The following is an 18,079-nucleotide window of genomic DNA, read 5'->3' on the forward strand; positions in this document are numbered from 1 at the left end:
GTACATGGAGCAGCAGAATGTGGCAAAGGGTGAGGTGGTCAACCAGGAGCTGTAGCCAGGGCCAAGGACTCTTCCAGGCAGTCTGCCAGGGCCACCGTCCACACACACCTGCCTCCCTCTGTGGCCTGGCTTAGGAGGTCTGCTCCAGGCCCTAATTCTCTGTGCTGTGTTTATTCTTGGCCCACCGCAGAGGCCAGAGATCGAAGCAGCAGTTTCATTGAAGGCCACCCTGCTTTCTCCTTCTCAGACCTCAAGCTCTGCCACTCTCCTGTAATCCTTGCTTCCAGGCTGGTCTTGCTGTCCCTGCACCCCCAGCCTTGGCCCCCAGGTGAAGTGTCTTTCTCCCAGCCCACCTTGGAGTCCTGGCTCTAAGGATGGCACTCACTCAGGAATTCCCTTGAGCTGGGGTTGGCATTACCCTGGGGGCTGTGGAGCCAGGCCACTGTGAGCCATGGCACCTATGATAGTTGCTTGACCTTATCAGCTTCTATGTCCTTATCTGTCAGGTGGAGATAATAAAATGGGACTGCTATGACTAGGAGGAGCTTAAATGAGGCAGTCTATGTCACATTCCTTGGTTCTGTTAACTTCTTTGGGTCACAATTACTTGAGAGCAGAAACACCCATATATATATATTTTTTAATTCCCCTGAAGCTCAGCAGAGTAGTCACTGGAGATTTGTTTAGATGTGAGGGCCCTCCCAACCTAAACTGCTGGGGGCCAGGCCTTCCAACAGCACCTTCAGGTCCAAGGAGGGAGCCAGCTACCCTGAGGGATTTACTGTTGTACTGACTTCCAACTATTTTGGGCAGTGGCATTCTTTGCTTATAGATTTGGGTGGCCTCACCATTAGATTATAGATGCTATATATACCAGTAAGAATTTTACAAGTTCTTATTCTCCACTGGAGAAGTCTGATACTGTGCCCTCTATGCCTTGTTGGTTAGGGGTAAATTGCAAGCAGACTCCTGTTGGTCTGTTTAGACACATCCCTGGCCCCCCACCCCAGGAGAAGCAGAAGTGTGGGAAGAGAGCTCTCTCCACTTAGGTTTTCAACTGCTCCACTTAGGTTTTCAACTGCTGAGCTGGTAGACCCTGGAGGGGACAAGAATTGGGAAGCTGCCACAGGACCCCCGGCTTTCAGTGTTAATTGTGAGCTCTGTGTCCTGATCCCCCTGGTTCTTGGCACCTTCAGCTGAAGCCTCCCCTTTGTATCCTAGATCAGCGTTTGGTTCCTTATCCCTGCCCCCATCCCACAGGCACTGGCTTTGGGAGCAGCTTTTGGTGTGAAGAACCCTTAACCACCCACTCATGGCACGTGGGGCTCCTCCCCTCCCAAGTATTGAGCCTCTGACTTTTTTCCCTTCCGTTTCCTTCCTTAAAGTCCACTTTTAGTTTTTACTTCAGTGTTGCTCAGAGGCCTCTCAGTGGCTGTTTGGGTGAGCTGGGCCTACCACCTGCTGCCTGCTGGGAGGGGACTCAGGCTGCAGGGGTGAGTTGGGAGCCTGCTCATCTGGCGGCCGTCTCTCCCTGCAGGTGTCATGTGAGTCTCCTCAGGAGCTGCTGCCTGAGTGGAAATGCTCTCAGTGGTGGAGAATGGACTGGACCCCCGAGCTGCCATTCCGGTAGGTGGGCAAGGGTGGGGAGGGCTGCAGAGGACTGCCATTTTATTGGCTTTTCTAATTGAAATGAAGGGGCAGTGCCTAGAAAGAGGCCTCAGGTTGAGAAAAGGTGATAGTAGAGGCAGACCCTGAGGAGATCCTGCCCCTTCTAAGATTTTTCAAACATAGTTGCTTGTCACCAATTCATCAGAGACCACTCAGATCCCCTTTCTTGGAGAGTCCTTTGCCCTGTGCCGGTCCCAGAGCTGTCTTGGGCCTGTAGACTGGCTCTGTCACTTCCCTTGGAGACACAGAAGGTCGAAGAGTTTTGGACTGGTCTCTCAGCAGAATCCTGAGGTGGCTTCTTGGGAGAAGCCAGTATTACCCTTTCTTCTCTGCTGTTTCTCCCAGTTCAGAGAACTTTCTGCTTGAAAAGAACTTCTGCCCTCAGAGATATATCTTCCCTTCCTGGCCACTAGAGGGTTCAGCTTCACCTGGTTTTTTGTTGTTTATTTTGGTACCCAGGATTGAACCCAGGGGCATTTACCACTGAGCCAGTTTTATTTTATTTTACCACTCAGCCCTTTATATTTTATTTTATTTTATTTTTGGTACTAGAGATTGAATCCAGAAGCACTTAATCACTGTGCCACACCCCAAGCCCTTTGTTATATTTTATTTAGAGACAAGGTCTCACTTAATAGCTTAGGACCTCACTAAGTTGCTGAGGCTGGGCTTTAATTTGTAATCCTCCATCCTCAGCCTCCTGAGTCTGGGATTGTAAATGTGTGGCATGGCACTCAGCTCCCAGCCGGACTTTGTACAGAGGCCCCTTCCACATCCCCACCCCACCCCACTCCATCCCTAATGGTCTTCCATCACACCCAGGGCCCTCTCTGGAGTAGAGCAGGGGCCAGCTCAGCCTTCTAGCATGGCTAACTCCTTGAGGTTATAGGTTTCTTGAGGGTATATGCCTACTCTGTCCCTGCATACCTTACCTTAATACCTTGTGGACACTCAAAAAGTGTTTTTAGTTTTTATATAATCTACTAATGTCTTGCATTTATTTTTTGAGATGGTTTTTCACAATCTTGCACATTTTCTAATATTTTCATTTAACAAACATTTATTGAGTTCTTGAGTGTGCCAGGCACAGTGTCACATGTTGAGGACACAAGGATGAATATAAAACTGGTCCTGCCCTCAAGGGACAATGCTCCAATACTTTTTGATCAGAAGAAATTATTTCCATTTAATGCATGTGGGAATTGAGGCTCAGAGGTTAAGTGAAGTGTCTGAGGTGATCCAGGTGGTTACTGATGAGCTGCTAGAACTAAATGTGGGTCTTTGGTTCCCAAACCTAGAATCTTTCTTAATGTAGCCATACTCTTATTGTCTTGATGTGTGTGTGTGTGTGTGTGTGTGTCTTGGTGGGGTTTGAATCTAGAGCCTTGTGTGTGCTGAGCACTCATGCACTAAGCTTTATCCCCAGCCCTTTCTCTATGTTTTTATTGTTCCAAAGCAGCACTTTTTGCCCCTTAGCTTGTTGATTCTCTGCAGAATGATAGTTGTATAGCCTATCTGGGAAGCCTCACCCCATCCATTGCTCTCATAGCTGTATCTATGATGGAGCAAGTATTTAAATACAATAGTATATGGCTAGCCTATAATCCCAGCAACTCAGGAAATTGGGTCAGGAGGATCACAAGTTGGAGGTTAGCCTCAGCAATTTAGCAATTTAGCAATACCCTTTCTCAAAATTAAAAATAAAAAATGTTGGGGACTTAGCTCAGTGGTAAAGCATACCTGGGTTCAATCCCCAGTACCAAAAAAAAAAAAAAAAAAATTATATGGCTATAGAGTCACTGGAATTTGATTTCGAAAGCAAAAGTATCCACAGCAAATGATGTTCAAAACAGTCCAGTCATGTTACCCTGGGCAACAATACCTCTGGGTAGGGTTGTGTGATTTTCCTTTCCTTCACTATGCTTTATCTTTATTTGCTGTAATGAACATGTGTTAATTTTGCTGAAGGAATCTACAGATGCTTACACAGGTGTGTCTGCTTGTGCCTGCACATATATTTGGCAAGTGGCTGAGGGTTATATTCCAGGGGCACTCCACAGGATTCTCTTCTAATGGCTTATCTTCTGTTTGGCACTACCTAGGTCATCAAGAAGAAGCTGGTGGGTTCCGTGAAGGCATTGCAGAAGCAGTATGTGTCCCTGGACACAGTGGTCACTAGTGAAGATGGAGATGCCAACACCATGTGCAGTGCCTTGGAGGCTGTGTTTATCCATGGCCTTCATGCCAAGCACATCCGCGTGGAGGCTGGAGGGAAAAGGAAGAAAAGTGCCCACCAGAAGTCTCTGCCTCAGCCTGTCTTCTGGCCCCTTCTGAAAGCTGTCACCCACAAGTGAGATCAGCTGGAGAGGTTTTCTTAGGGGAGGAGCTTCAGAGTGTGGGATGCTAGTTTTATCCTCTCCCTGTCTTCCAGAGTAGAGATGGGGTGAGAGAAGCCTGGAGAGTGTCTAGAGAAGGTTTATCACCAGACCTAGCTTCACAGACAAACCCTAGACCTTGAGACTCTGAGAGTCTCAGCCCTTGGGCAAGATCAGTGGTCCTGGCACCCCAGGGCCAATGACATTTTGACCATGTATGGCAAAGTCAGGCAGTTAAAACTAAGATATTCTGTGGCCCTTTATAGAAAAAGTTGCTCTATCTTCAAATATTTTAACATCTGTGTTCTAAATATTATACTCATAATGAGGTATGGGTTTTTATTGTTTGTTTTATCAAGAACTAGAATGCAAGTAGAGCATCTGAATGTTCACTTGAGTCATGTGTCTCTGACCTTGTCTCTAACTGCTGGGACTTTTGAGCAAGTGGCTGGCACAATGCCTCTAAAAGCTATTCAATGCCACCTTTAGCCCAAGGTGCCTTATTAGTCTCTGAGCTTCCTTTCCCCGCCTACTAACACTGTCCTATCTCAGGTTTTTAACCTCTCTCCTGAGCAGCAGTGGCTTTAATTGTCCCTATTATCTCACTGTGTCTTTCCTTAAGTCATCAGCTGCTTAACACTTACTGAGCTTAAACTAGCTACAGCTCAGCCACCAAGTCCAGTGGTCTGCACTCCCCCACGGGAGACACACACAGGCATTGTGGTCTCACAGAGGGGCATTTATGTCAGACCAAGGGATTTGGGAGCTGAGTTTCTCATATCAGTTTCTGATCTCCTTATCCAGAGCAATCTATCCTAAAGCAGTCCTCATAGGTGTGGGCAGGTCACTTTCCTATACAGAAACCTGTAGCTCCCAAATGCTGCCCTAGAGTCTAGTTCACTAAGTTGGGGCCCCTGAATCTATATCCTGGTAAGCTCCCCAAGGGCTTCTGTGCAGCTAGTGTGGGAAACTTTGCTTTACGTGGCCTTATCAGTTTTTACTCAAGACCTTCCATTGCCTGATTTCATAACCAAATCAACCACTCTCCCTCCACTTGTTTTAATTAGAGTGCTCACATCCTGTTACAGGTCTGTTGTTTTCCTACCACTTGTGTCCTTTTTCTGTGCATCCATTTTGCCTAGAAGTTTCTCTATCTCTGCTTCTTGAAAGTCCTTGGTTCTAGCTTAGATACTTTCCTTTCTATGGCATTTTTCTTACAACAACCCAGAAACTATGGTCTGACCTTCCACGACAGCTTCTTCAACTAAAGGGCTCATGTCCATGTGCCTGTGAACAGCAGTTACTTAGGGCTAGGAGAGTAACTCAATGGTAGAGTGCTTGCCTGACACACACAAGGCCCTGGGTTTGTTCCCCAGCACCACAAAAACATAAAGGCAGTTACTTCACCCTGTTTCTTCTCAGTTCCAAAAACTTGAGGGCTTAGCACACATGTCTTGGATAAGCAGATGATTTTACAGATTCTAGGGATGGTTATATTGAACATGGCAATTATCTTTCATGACACCAACAAGAAGTCAGGAGTTACAGCTTAATGTTTCTATATTCCCTTTAAAACATATTATCCAAGTATTTTTTATTCCTATAATACTTGCAGTAGTTATGATGGATTCTTGCTAACCAGTGGGTAAAATGACATCTCAATGATTTGAGAAAATTTCTTGAAACAAGTAATCCTCTTCCCCATGCCAGACACATCATCTCAGAATTGGAGCACCTGGTCTTCGTCAACACAGATGTGGGCCGCTGCCGGGCCTGGCTGCGGCTGGCCCTCAACGACGGCCTGATGGAGTGCTACCTGAAACTGCTGCTGCAGGAGCAGGCCCGACTGTGCGAGTACTATCAGCCCACAGCCCTGCTTCGAGACGCTGAGGAGGGCGAGTTCCTCCTTAGTTTCCTGCAGGGACTAACATCCTTGTCCTTTGAACTGTCCTATAAGTCTGCCATCTTAAATGAATGGACACTCACCCCATTGGCCCTCTCTGGGCTTTGCCCACTCTCTGAGCTTGACCCTCTCACTACCTCTGGTGCAGAACTACAGCGGAAGGAGTCTCTGGATTCAATTTCCCATTCCTCAGGCTCAGAGGACATCGAAGTCCAGCACTCGGGTCACAAGATCCGGCGGAATAGGAAGCTCACTGCCTCCTCCCTCAGCCTGGATACAGCCAGTTCATCCCAGCTGTCCTGCAGCCTAAACTCCGATAGCTGCCTACTTCAAGAGAATGGCTTCAAGAGTCCAGACCGTTCTGAGGAACCCATGTCCTACGATTCAGACTTGGGCACAGCAAATGCTGATGATTCTGACCCGTCTCTACAAGAGTGAGTGCCCTTCCCACAGCCCTGCCCTCCCACCTCCCACTTTTCTCTCTTTTTTCTGATCACATGTGATTTTCTGTCACTGAACTCTGTCAAGGTATAAGAAAGTCAAAGGGAGGCATGGCTCTTAGATTTAGAAAGGCTCAGAGCTGGTACAAAACTCCAGCTTTGCTCCTGGGCCACCTTTAACAAGTCACTTAGTATCTCTGAGGTTTAGTGTAAAATATGTTTAATCGTTTAGAGAATATGTGCAATTTCTAGCAAATACAATGAAGCATAATGCATAAGGATATAACTTCATAGAAGACTTCCTAGAGGACACAAAACCCAGGACAACAGGGATAAGCAAGGAAGTGTGTGGAAAAGTGTCTGATTCACTTGACCTTAGAGGGAGCCAGAGCACAACCTTCTTCAGCCACCTTTTTTCTTCTTCTTTCTTTTAGTTCAGACCAGGGGTGGTCTGAGCTACATCCCAACCCTTTTTTATTTTTTATTTTTTTAGACAAGTTCTCACTAAATTGCTGAGGTGGGCCTTGAACTCGCCATCCTTACCTCAGCTTCCCAAGTCACTGGGATTACAGGTGTGCACCACCATGTCAACCTTTTTTTTGGTACAGGAGATTGAATCCAGAGATGCTCTACCACTGAGCCACCTCCTAGTCTTTTTTATTTTTTTATTTTGAGACAGGGTCTCATTAAGTTGCATAGGGATTCGCTGAGTTGCTGAGGCCAGCTCAAGTGATACTGGTGCCCCAGCCTCCTGAGCCACTGAGACTAGTGGCGTGTGCCACCACGCCCAGCTAAAGTTTTTGTTGTTTTTTTTTTAATAATTATTTTATGGCGGGCTGGGGATGTGGCTCAAGCGGTAGCGTGCTTGCCTGGCATGCGTGTGGCCCGGGTTCGATCCTCAGCACCACATACAAACAAAGATGTTGTGTCCGCTGAAAACTAAAAAATAAATAAATAAATATTAAAAAAAAAAAAGTAGCTGCCCCTCCAAGCAGCCATGTTTATAAAAAATAAAAATAAAAAAATAATAATTATTTTATGGCAAAAGAAATCTAAAACATTTACAGTGAAAATTATTTTCCTTCTCTGTCCTGCATCTATCCTTTTCTTCTTCCTCATTTATTAATAAATTGTTGATTTGTTGCATATTCTTCCAAAGTTTCTAAATGCATCTGTAACAAATAATAATAGGCAAATTTTAAAAATATCTTCCTTATTTCTTATCCCCTTTTCCACAAAAGGAAGTATGTTTTTCTATCCTTGTTTTAGAGATCTTTTCCTATCAGATTGTCTTCATTTTTTTTCTATCATATGTTATTCCATTGCCTGAATATATATTAGTTTATTTTATCAGCCCTATATTTAATGGACATTGGAGTTTAGTATTTCCATAAATAATCTTGTATTTGTGGTCTTTTAGTTTTATGTAAATATCTCAGTTCAGTAAACTCCTAGAGGCAAAATTGCTGAGCCAAAGGATGAATTAATATGTGCTTTTCAGGCACTGCCTATTTTTACTCTACCAGAGGTGTAGCCTTATCCTCTTATCTTGCCACAAGTTATTACCAAACTTGTGGATATCTGCTCATTTAATAGATGAAAATGTAGACCTTATATTGAGTCTCCCTTAGGTAAGCCCGTGTTCCATCAGCCTGATCTAGGACCTTTTCCCACTCCTGCTGCCCACCCTGACCTTGATTCAGGTCCTTCCAGGGTTCCCACCCAGTGCGGAAATAGCACTGGAGTTAGGTGGTGTGTGGACTAGTTTGCAGTCCTGTTCTACCACTTACAAGTCCAGTAATGTCAGGCACGCTGCTGACTCTTGCTGAAGCTCTGTTTCTTCATCTTAAGATGGAGATTCCCTTACACATGGCTGTTTGAGAATCAAGTCAGATGCCTGTTGGTGAGCAACACAGGTGAGACTGTGTGGTTGGCTCCAGAGACAGCTTCTGAGCACTGAGCCTGTGAGATGGTGTTTCCTGATGTCAAATGGATAGGGAATGTTGGGGAGGAACAGTCTCTACCACATGATGTAGGTCTGCTCACCTGTCTCAGCTCTTTTTGTGTCTCTGCCTTCTCCACAGACCATCCTGCTTTGCTATGTCATATACCTGGTCTTTATCTTTCATGAATCTTATGATTGGAAAATTCCAACTTGAGGTCATTGAATCAGTAACCATCCACCCTGTGTGAGAGGCATTGTCTTGGGTTTTATGGGGAAACTCAAGGGACAAGGGTCAAAATGTATAGACAAACACTGTGGACAGTGAGGTGAACCCCTGACAAACATTAAACACACAGATGCACAAATGCATGTCTAACACCATCATTCTTAGAGCTTGGCCTTGAAGTAAGTATTTGAACATCCACAGAGATCAGCATTTCTTAGATACAAGTGTCTCACCAGCACTTAAGGGTTTACTTATGCCGGATTTAATGGCACAAGCCTGTAATCCCAGCGGCTTGGGAGGCTGAGGCAAGAGAATCCCAAGTGCAAAGGCAGCCTCAACAATGGTGAGGTGCTAAGCAACTTAGTGATTACCTGTATTAAAATAAAAAATAAAAAGGGCTAGAGATGTGGCTTAGTGGTAAAGTGCCCCTGGGTTCAGTTCCCAGTACCAAAAATCAAAACAACCACCACCAAAATAAATAAATAAATAAATAAATAAATAAATAAATAAAATTTTTTAAAGCTTAATTAGGACTCTTTTTTTTTTTAACATCTTTATTTATTTATATTTTTTTTTAGAGAGAGAGAGAATTTTTTAATATTTACTTTTTAGTTTTCGGCGGACACAACATCTTTGTTTGTATGTGGTGCTGAGGATCGAACCCGGGCCGCACGCATGCCGGGTGAGCGCACTACCGCTTGAGCCACATCCCCAGCCCAAATAAATAAATTTAAAAACTGCTGCAAAAGCTTTGTTAATATTTGTCAGATGTTATTGTCGTGAATCTTTCCCTTGGGGGAAATGGTTCTCAGTATACGCATCCCACCTCTGTGCTTATTTCAGTGGCCCTTGCCTGTCAAAACAGTACCATGTTCCACCAACACAAGACATTTGGCAGTACTGCTTTGTAAGGTGGTTCTCCAGGCCTTGTTTTTTAGTTACTGCACACATGTATAAGCATATGTATATGCGCACGTGCATATACACACATACACACACACACACACACACACAAATCACATATTCTTTTTTTTAAACCCAGGAGTACTTAACAACTGAGACACATCCCTCCTCTTTTTTTTTTTTTTAATTGTATAACTCTATTTATTTATTTTTCTGTGGTGCTGAGGATTGAACCCAGTGCCTCACGCATTCTAGGCAAGCACCCTACCACTGAGCCACAACCCTTTTTATATTTTATTTTGAGACAGGCTAAGTTGCTTAGGACCTCACTAAATTGTTGAAGCTGCCTTTGAACTTGAGATCCTTCTGCTTCAGCCTCTCAAGCAGTTGGGATTACAGATGTATACCTCTATGCCCAGCTGACACATAGTCTATTCAAATTGCTTTCTAAAATAAAACACATTTAAATTAAAAAAAAATTTTTTTTTTAGTTGTAGATGGACACGATGCCTTTATTTTGTTGTTTTTTTAATGTGATGCTGAGGGTCGAACCCAGTGTCTCACACATACTAGGCAAGTGCTCTACCACTGAGCCATAACCCCAGCCTTAAAAAAATTTTTTTTTATTAAAAGTTTCTGGAAATTGGTGCCCAGAGCCAAATAGAAATGGAAGGACTGTAGCCATTTTGGTTGCAATTTTTTCACAATTCTTCAAAAATTTCTTTTCTTTTACTTTTCATTCAAAATCTCATCTCTAGCTAGCAGTTTTTTCCACTTGATGCACATGTCTCTCTTATATTCTCTGGCCCTGAAGATTGGTACTGATGTTGGTGAAACTGAACTTGTTTTCATCTTGACCATGGTTTTGATTCAGTGGAAACTAATTTATTATACAAGTTTCCTGCTATCTTTAGACATTTCACTCATTTATTCTAATACCCCTAGTCTACTTTGTCATTAAAATTTTTCTTACATTAGGATTCATTAATTGATAATCATTTTATAGTGCTAACAAGTATTTTCATAATTTGACTTTTTTTCTCTAAATGTTTATATTTGTGTACATGGAGGCTAAGCAATCTTTTTTTTTTTTTTTTTTTAAAGAGAGAATGAGAGAGGGAGAGAGAGAGAGAGAGAGAGAGAGAGAATTTTTTAATATTTATTTTTTAGTATTCGGCGGACACACATCTCTGTTTGTACGTGGTGCTGAGGATCGGACCCGGGCCGCATGCATGGCAGGCGAGCGCGCTACCGGCTAAGCAATCTTATCAGTGATAAAAGTAACTACTAAAAAATTGAGGTTAACATTTATTGAGTACTTACTTTGTGCCAGAAACTCTGCTAAGCATTTTGCCTACATTATCTCTTTAGTCTTTGTCACAGTCATAAAAAGTGGGTGCTATTATCAGTCCTGCTATGCAGATAAACGAATTGAAGTTGAGGAGCTGAAAGAACAGCAGTGTACTAAGTGAGACCACATAGACTCAGGAGCCCTGCTCTTAATCATTCACTACACCATCTTCCAGGTGCCCGTGGGCAACTGGGACCTCACAAGGCAGATTTGCCAAAACTCTGCCTTCCTGCCTCATTGCAGAAGTGGCTCCATTCTGTCCCAGTGGTATGGACACGTACAGTTGTTAGCAAATTTACTTTCCTTCTCTGCCTGTAGAAGCCCTTTGTTTCCAGAACTCAGCACTCCCCACTCCTGCAAGATGCACTCTTGAATTTTCATTGATCTGTTTTTAGAATGAGACCTTAGAGCAAGAAACAGCACCTGCCCACTTTCCCTTCACCCCCAACCATTCCTCAAACACCTTTCCACCTTTCTCCGATTGGTTATCCATTTTTCTTATTGCGATAGACTTCATATACCATAAGATTCACCTTTTAAAGAGAATATATAGTTCAGTGGTATTTTGTATGTTCACCAGGTTGTGCACCATCATTACCATCTAATTCAAGAACAATATCACCACCCCAAAGGGAAGCCCCTTACAAGTACCATGGATTGCCAATTTTGGACATTTCATATAAATGGAATCATATAATATGTGGCCTTTTTTTTCAACTTAGTATAATGTTTTCAGAATCCATCCATTTTATAACACATATCATGCCTGAATAATGCTCCAGTATATGTATCTATTACAATTTGTTCATCCATTCATCAGCTAATGGACATTTTCCCCCACACATTTTGGCTATTTTGGGTAATGTTTCTTTGAACATTCATATCCAAGTTTTTGTGTGAACATATTTTTATGCCTATTAGACATATACCCAGGGATAGAATTGCTGGGTCACATGTAACTCTATGATTAACCTTTTGAGGAACTACCAAACTCTTTCTACAGTAGCTGCACTGTTTTACATTCTCACAACTAATATGAGTTAATTTCTTCACGTCTTTACCAGTCTTATTATTCTCTTTGAATATTTAACCATCATAACGGGTATAAAGTAGTATCTCATTATGGTTTTGATTTGCTTTTCCCTGAAAGCCAATGATATCGAATACCTTTCATGTACTTATTGTCATTTGTTATCTTTCTTGGAGAAAAGTCCATTCGTACCCTTTTTCCATTTTAAAATTTGATTGTCTTTTATTATTGAGTTGTAAGAATTGCTTATATATTTGGATATTAGACTTTTATGTATGATCTGCAAATATTTTCTCTCATTCTGTGTGTTGTCATTATGCTTTATTTTTTTAAATTTTTTATCAGTGCTAGGGATGGAATCCAGACCTTGTACATGGTAGGCAAGAGCTCTACCAAGCTATATATCCAAGCCCCTCACTTTTTTGGTAGATCATTAGGAACACAAAAGTTTTTTAATTTTGAGGTAATCAAATTTATCTATATTAATCACTGAGGCTTAGATGTCACATCTGAGAAACCATTACCTAATCCAAAGACACAAAATTTATGCCTTATTTATTTATTTAATTAATTTATTTGTTGAGACAGGATCTCACCATGTTGCTCAGACTGGCCTCAAACTCAAAATCCTCCTGTTTCAGCCTCCCAAGTAACTAGGATTACAGGCATATATCATTGTACCCAACTATACCTATATCATCTTCTAAGCTTTAGCTTTCTTTTATAGCTTTAGCTCTTACATTTAAGTCTTTGATTCATTGTGAGTTAATTTTTTTAGATGGTGTGAGGTCACATTCAAACTTTATTCTTTTTGCATGTGTCTGTTCACTGATTTCCAGCACCATTTGTTGAAAATACTGTTCTTTCCCTCATTGAAATGTCTTGGTGTCCATGTTGAAAGTCAGTTGCTCATAAGTGTATGGGTTGGTCTCCTAATTTTGACTATCTGTCTTGGAATATTTTGAGTTAGGATGGCATAGGAAAGAGCACAGCTCAGTGGGAAGATAAGCAGGTAAGCAACCTGGGTGCTAAAATCCTCATGTCTGTCAGGCCCAATTAAGGGGCATTTAACATCTTCTGAACCCAGTTTAAGTAGATGTGTGCAGATTTTGGACTGCAAACAACCTTGTTACCATCTAAGGCAAACTCGGCTGATTTTATAAGCCAAAGAGAAAACAGCAAATAGGTTTATTTTAGAAAACAAACTTGGATTCTCAGAAACCACAGGCGAGGGAGGAGCAGTCACAAGCCAGGGCACATTCCAGAAGGCTCAGAAATACGTTTTGTGCAGTATACATGGATACTGTGACAGTAACATTGACTCCCTGTGGCCCCAGAAAGCACCTCAGAGACAAGGAGTGGCAGTCCCACAGGAGCATGAAGAGATACACCCCGTGTACACTTGTACACACCCTTCTACTCTTGGTGTACACTGGGCTCAACTTCTGGGGACATGAGGTTTCTATGATCCCACACCCAGGCCAGCTCTGAGGGGAATTAACCCTTGCACCTCATTCCCTCCCTGCTGCCCTGGTAACTGTCACAAGACAAAGTACAACCTCATCTCACCCAGTCCCTGTCCCAGCAGTCTTGGTGTCTCTTCTGCTTTGCTGATGGGGATCCCCACTGTAGACACCATCTGTCCTGGAGTCTCTGTCACAGACAGTGTTGGGGAAACAATTGCCCACACAACCATTTGTTTGAGCAGACTCTCAGAAAGGCAGTTCGTTCCATGTGCAAGTGTTCATTTGTACCCTGTGAGCATTTTACCTGAGATCCTGACTACACAGCTCACCTGACCATCTGGTATGACTCAGCCCTGACCAGGGACAACCTTTGTGGGGTATGTCTAGAGGGCTGTGTGCGGCTAGGGGCTGGGGAGTGCAATGGGTATTGAAGAGAGTGTTTTATTTGATTGTTTAAATCACAGAACAACATTTTTCCATTCTTACCACTGTCCCAGTAGCCTTAGGCATTCTATCCATCATCTTATACACAGATTTCTTTGTTTAAAAACTTCTAGGGTATTGTCAGAATTCAGCAAAGCCCAGGTAAACTCTGTGCCAACCAACGGACTAAGCCAAAAGATGGAGATCCCCACGCTACAGGCCTCACTCTCCCTGGTCACACGTACACACCTGGATTTTGATGTGCCTGCAGAATCCCTTGCTGCCCAAGCATCTTCTGGGAGCCCAGATGGTGGTCACAAGCAGGAATCACTTTCCCAGGCATCTGACATCCCAGATGTGCAGCAACCAGATGTTGCCCAAGCTGACCCTATGGGGAGCACTTCAGACCAGCAGCCCTCTAGTGCTATGAAAGAGACAGGTGCAGCAGTCAGCCACAGGAGTGCCCAGCAGAAGGCCCTGGAGGATGGTACGGTTGGACTGAAGCTTGTGGTTTCCTCCCCCACCAGCCCGGTGAGTGGTGCAGGATTTGGGGAAGTCCTGGGGAAATGATTCAGAGCAGAAGCAGGGTTTCCCCAGCTAATGACCCTGAGTCTCTGCCTTCTCCCCATTAACCTCCCTCTCCTGCCTGCAGTAGTGTTAATAGCATGGAAATGATGAGCTAGTGTTTCTTGGGCTGTGAGGAGTGGAGATGAGCCAGGTGCTGTGCCAATCACTTCCCATGTATGTACCTTTCGTCATCTTCACATCAACTCTGTGAAGAAGGTAATCCCTACCTGGTCACAGTCTCTCCTCTTAACCACTACTTCTCACCAGCTTAAGGCCTTAGTCAAGTGACTTTGCATCTCTGAGCCTTAGTTTCCTCCTTAGTATTTATTATTATTAAATTAATATTTTTATAAAATACCAGGCTTTTTTTTTTTGACCCAGGTTTTAGAACTACATGGTCCAATGTGGCAGTCCATGTGGCTGTTGGGCACTTGAAATATGACCAGTCCAAACTGAGATATGCTATATAAAATAAGCACTGTATTTTGACAATTTAGTGTGAAAAAGATAAAAGAATAAAAACCTTTCAATATTTTTTGTGATGTTAGGGATTGGAGGCAAGCACTCCACCAACTGAGCTATCTCCCCAGCCCTCAATAATTTTTATTTTTATGATTTTTTATTGATTCCATGTTAAAATGAAAAGATTTTGGACATATTGGACTAAATAAGATAGATTAAAATTCACCTGTTTCTTTTTACCTTTTAAATTTTTTTTTTTTTAGTGTTAAATGAACCTTTATCTTATTTTAATGTGGAGCTAAGGATCAAACCCAGTGCCTTCCACATGTGAGGCAAGCACTCTACCACTGAGCTATGCCCCTAACTCTCTTTTTGCCTTTTTTTATGTGCCTACTAGAATATTTAACATTATACATGTGGCCCACACTGTTTTTCTAGTAGATAGCACTGGTCAGTCAGATTTGTTAGGAACCTTAGGAGAGACAGCCCTGGGCCTCTCCTTGAGAGCTCTGTGGGCCAAGAGGCTTTAGGACTGCTGGCGCAATGAAGCACCTGTCAAGCTGTGCACTCGAGCTTCTTAGCCTTTTACACTTGTTCCTGTGGCCTTTGACATTTCCCAAAGTTATTTACTTTTATTGAGTATTTGCAGGAAGGTATGTGCGTGGTATCTGCCCTTTTTATGACTCAAGTCCCAGCTACCTAACAGGGCAGGGTGAGCGAAGGTAGCTGCTCTGGAATGCCTCTGGAGACCTATAGAGGAAGAGGGAGAGAGGCCACAGTGAAAGAGAGAAAATGAACCCCTTTGTAGGTGTGAGTTTCTCTGATGACTCTCTCTGGCCTTTACAGTTGAACTATACCATGGAGGGCAAAAGAGAGTCGTGAGAAACAGAGACAGAAATTAGAAAACCCCAAGTTTATCCCAGCTGCCATCTGGGGCTCAGGTTAGGATGTGGTCTTGCTTTTTCACCTCTATCCATGCTTATTTCTCCCTGGGTATTAGCTTCTAGATCATATGACTCAGGTTGGGGTCAGGGCCATGAAACCTAGAGAGGCACTTCTCCCACTTCCTAACAGCCTTATTTGAAATACATTTCCCCTAATCAAAGTATAATTCAGTGGGTTTTAGTGTATTCATAAGATTGTATATATTCATGATGGAGGGGTTACTGGCAGTTGAACCTGGGGCACTTTACCACTGAGCTAAACCCCAGTCCTTTCTATCTTTTATTTTGAGACAGGGTCTCACTAAGCTGCTAGGGGGTCTCACTACATATATACGCATTATTGAATATGACTATATAAATCATATAACTATAAATGTGAGCTAGATTCTTGCCGCAGTCTGGCTGGGCACAAAATCACGAGCCACTCACAGCTTTGTAGATTCAAACAGCAAATCTTTATTCCCGATCTCACACCGACACCCTACAATCACGTTCTGAGGCAATCCACATTCTCTGCCCAAATACTCTCTCTGAATCCCGGAGAACTCAAGGGGAACTCAGGCAGCAGGATACGCCCTATTCCCAGCAGGAATAATCTTAAACCTGGAACCGCCCTAAACCCAGATTTCCTAAACCGGGAACGCCCTAAATCCAAGGAGAGCCTTAAACCCTGATCCGCCCTAAACCCGGATCTGCCCTGGTCCTTGAGCAAGGTCACCTTACATGCAATGTCACTGCAAAATGTCTAAGGCAAGTCCTATTTCCACGAGTCCTTCCACTAAGCAATATGGGGTACACTGGCAAGGAAATTGTCATACCTACTTGGCTAATGGCTCTCAGCAGATTCTCTGTATTTACTATCCTGAAAATGGCTTTGGATGTACTTCTGGAAGGTGAATGTTATGGGTCCCTAAAGGTTGTGCAAGGTGACTGCCAAGCCATGCTGAAGGTTATGCTGAGCCGTGCCCTGTGTGCCTGTTCCTGAGTTCCTTATCTTTCTATGCTTCCATGCTTATTATTTGAGCAAAAATGTTTGGAGGAATGTTGGGGGTCAATGTCAAGTTTTATAGCCCTCAGAGCCATTCAGCTTTTCTTTTAAAAATGTTTAGTTTTTCATTAATTCAACAGAAAGCATCTACTATGAGCCAAGCACCATGGTGGATGCTAGGGATACAGAGATGGAACAGGACAGACAAGATCCCTACCCTTTGGGGACAGACACTAGATTAGACAAATGATGATCCACATCACAATTACACTTGTGCTAAGTGCTGGGTAGGAAGGTGCAGAAAACTGGAAGCTACCCAGAGTGACTATCTATGAGTTGGTCAAATCAATCCCCCATGGACCACCCACCTATGGCACAGTCGTGGGTACAAAGTCCCTTTGCCTGTCATAATGAGGACAGCCTAGACAGAATGTCCAATCCTTTTCAAGGTGATCCAGAGACCCAGCATCACATTCCTTAGCTAGATCTGTCTCTCTGGAACTTAGCTATTGTGTACAGTGTCATCATGGTACCTGAGTAACTCAAGGTGGCATTCCTCTGTCTTGGGTCCCTGGTGGCAGGTGGTACTCTAATATAGTTATTGGGTCAGTAGTGATTCCCCCCACTATTAAAGGGGCAGGGAGCTGGCCAAATGTGAGAGAGCCAAAGGTTTTCTCTAGAGAACCTTTTCCTGGAGGCTGCTCTGTGGTCAGTGAACTAGGGTCTGCATATTTCCTAGTAGTCTCCCTTTCCTCAGTGGAGAGAGAAGCCCTCCCTATCCATGGTCATAACATTCACATTTGTTTTCATCCTTCCAGTTCCTTCAACCCACCTTTCTTGTATTATACTAAAAACATTGGGACAATCAAGATTTATTCCCCATCTTTTATGACCCTGTGCCATGTCCTTTAGTGGGAGATATCAAGAAAAATAGGACTGTTCAAACAAGATGGGATTAAGCATAGAATATCACTGGGTTCATTAGGGGACCCTGGCTCATCTGGGACTGTGGGAGGAAGTGTGGGTTGAGAACCAATAAAGAAGCTTAAGGAGGAGGTGATGGATGATGTCTCCCATCAGGGCTATGAGCAGGGGCTACAGATGGTGAGAAGGATGTCACAAGTGTGTGAGAGGCTGCCAGGATAGCATCATGGTTTCAGGGAGCTGCTTCGGCCTGTTTTCCTCAGGATCTTGATGTCAGAGGCAGTCTTTGTTAAGAATGCAGCATTGTACATGTTCCCCAGTAGCCATTGACAGATCTTCTCATCCCTGACAGAGGACGCACCTGCCAATTCTGAGGGGTCTGTGGAGGAGGCCTTGGGGGCCTAGTTCTGGGAGGTTCCCCAAGTGCCTGAATCAGACTTGCAGCTCTTGACTTAGGAGTCTTA

General features: G+C 43.5%; 1 protein-coding gene across 1 annotated transcript in view; it reads left to right on the forward strand.

The window, feature by feature from the left end:
• Nucleotides 1-18,079, forward strand: part of Plekhm1 (pleckstrin homology and RUN domain containing M1) — a 46,326-nt gene that overhangs the window by 5,187 nt on the left and 23,060 nt on the right. The window contains exons 2-5 of the mRNA XM_076870936.2: nt 1,538-1,626; nt 3,771-4,018; nt 5,754-6,380; nt 13,865-14,261. Coding sequence (XP_076727051.2) covers nt 1,579-1,626; nt 3,771-4,018; nt 5,754-6,380; nt 13,865-14,261 — 1,320 coding nt within the window. The 5' untranslated portion in view covers nt 1,538-1,578. The remainder of the gene's footprint in view (nt 1-1,537; nt 1,627-3,770; nt 4,019-5,753; nt 6,381-13,864; nt 14,262-18,079) is intronic.

This window comes from Callospermophilus lateralis, chromosome 11 (assembly GCF_048772815.1).
Source record: "Callospermophilus lateralis isolate mCalLat2 chromosome 11, mCalLat2.hap1, whole genome shotgun sequence".
Taxonomy (NCBI): domain Eukaryota; kingdom Metazoa; phylum Chordata; class Mammalia; order Rodentia; family Sciuridae; genus Callospermophilus; species Callospermophilus lateralis.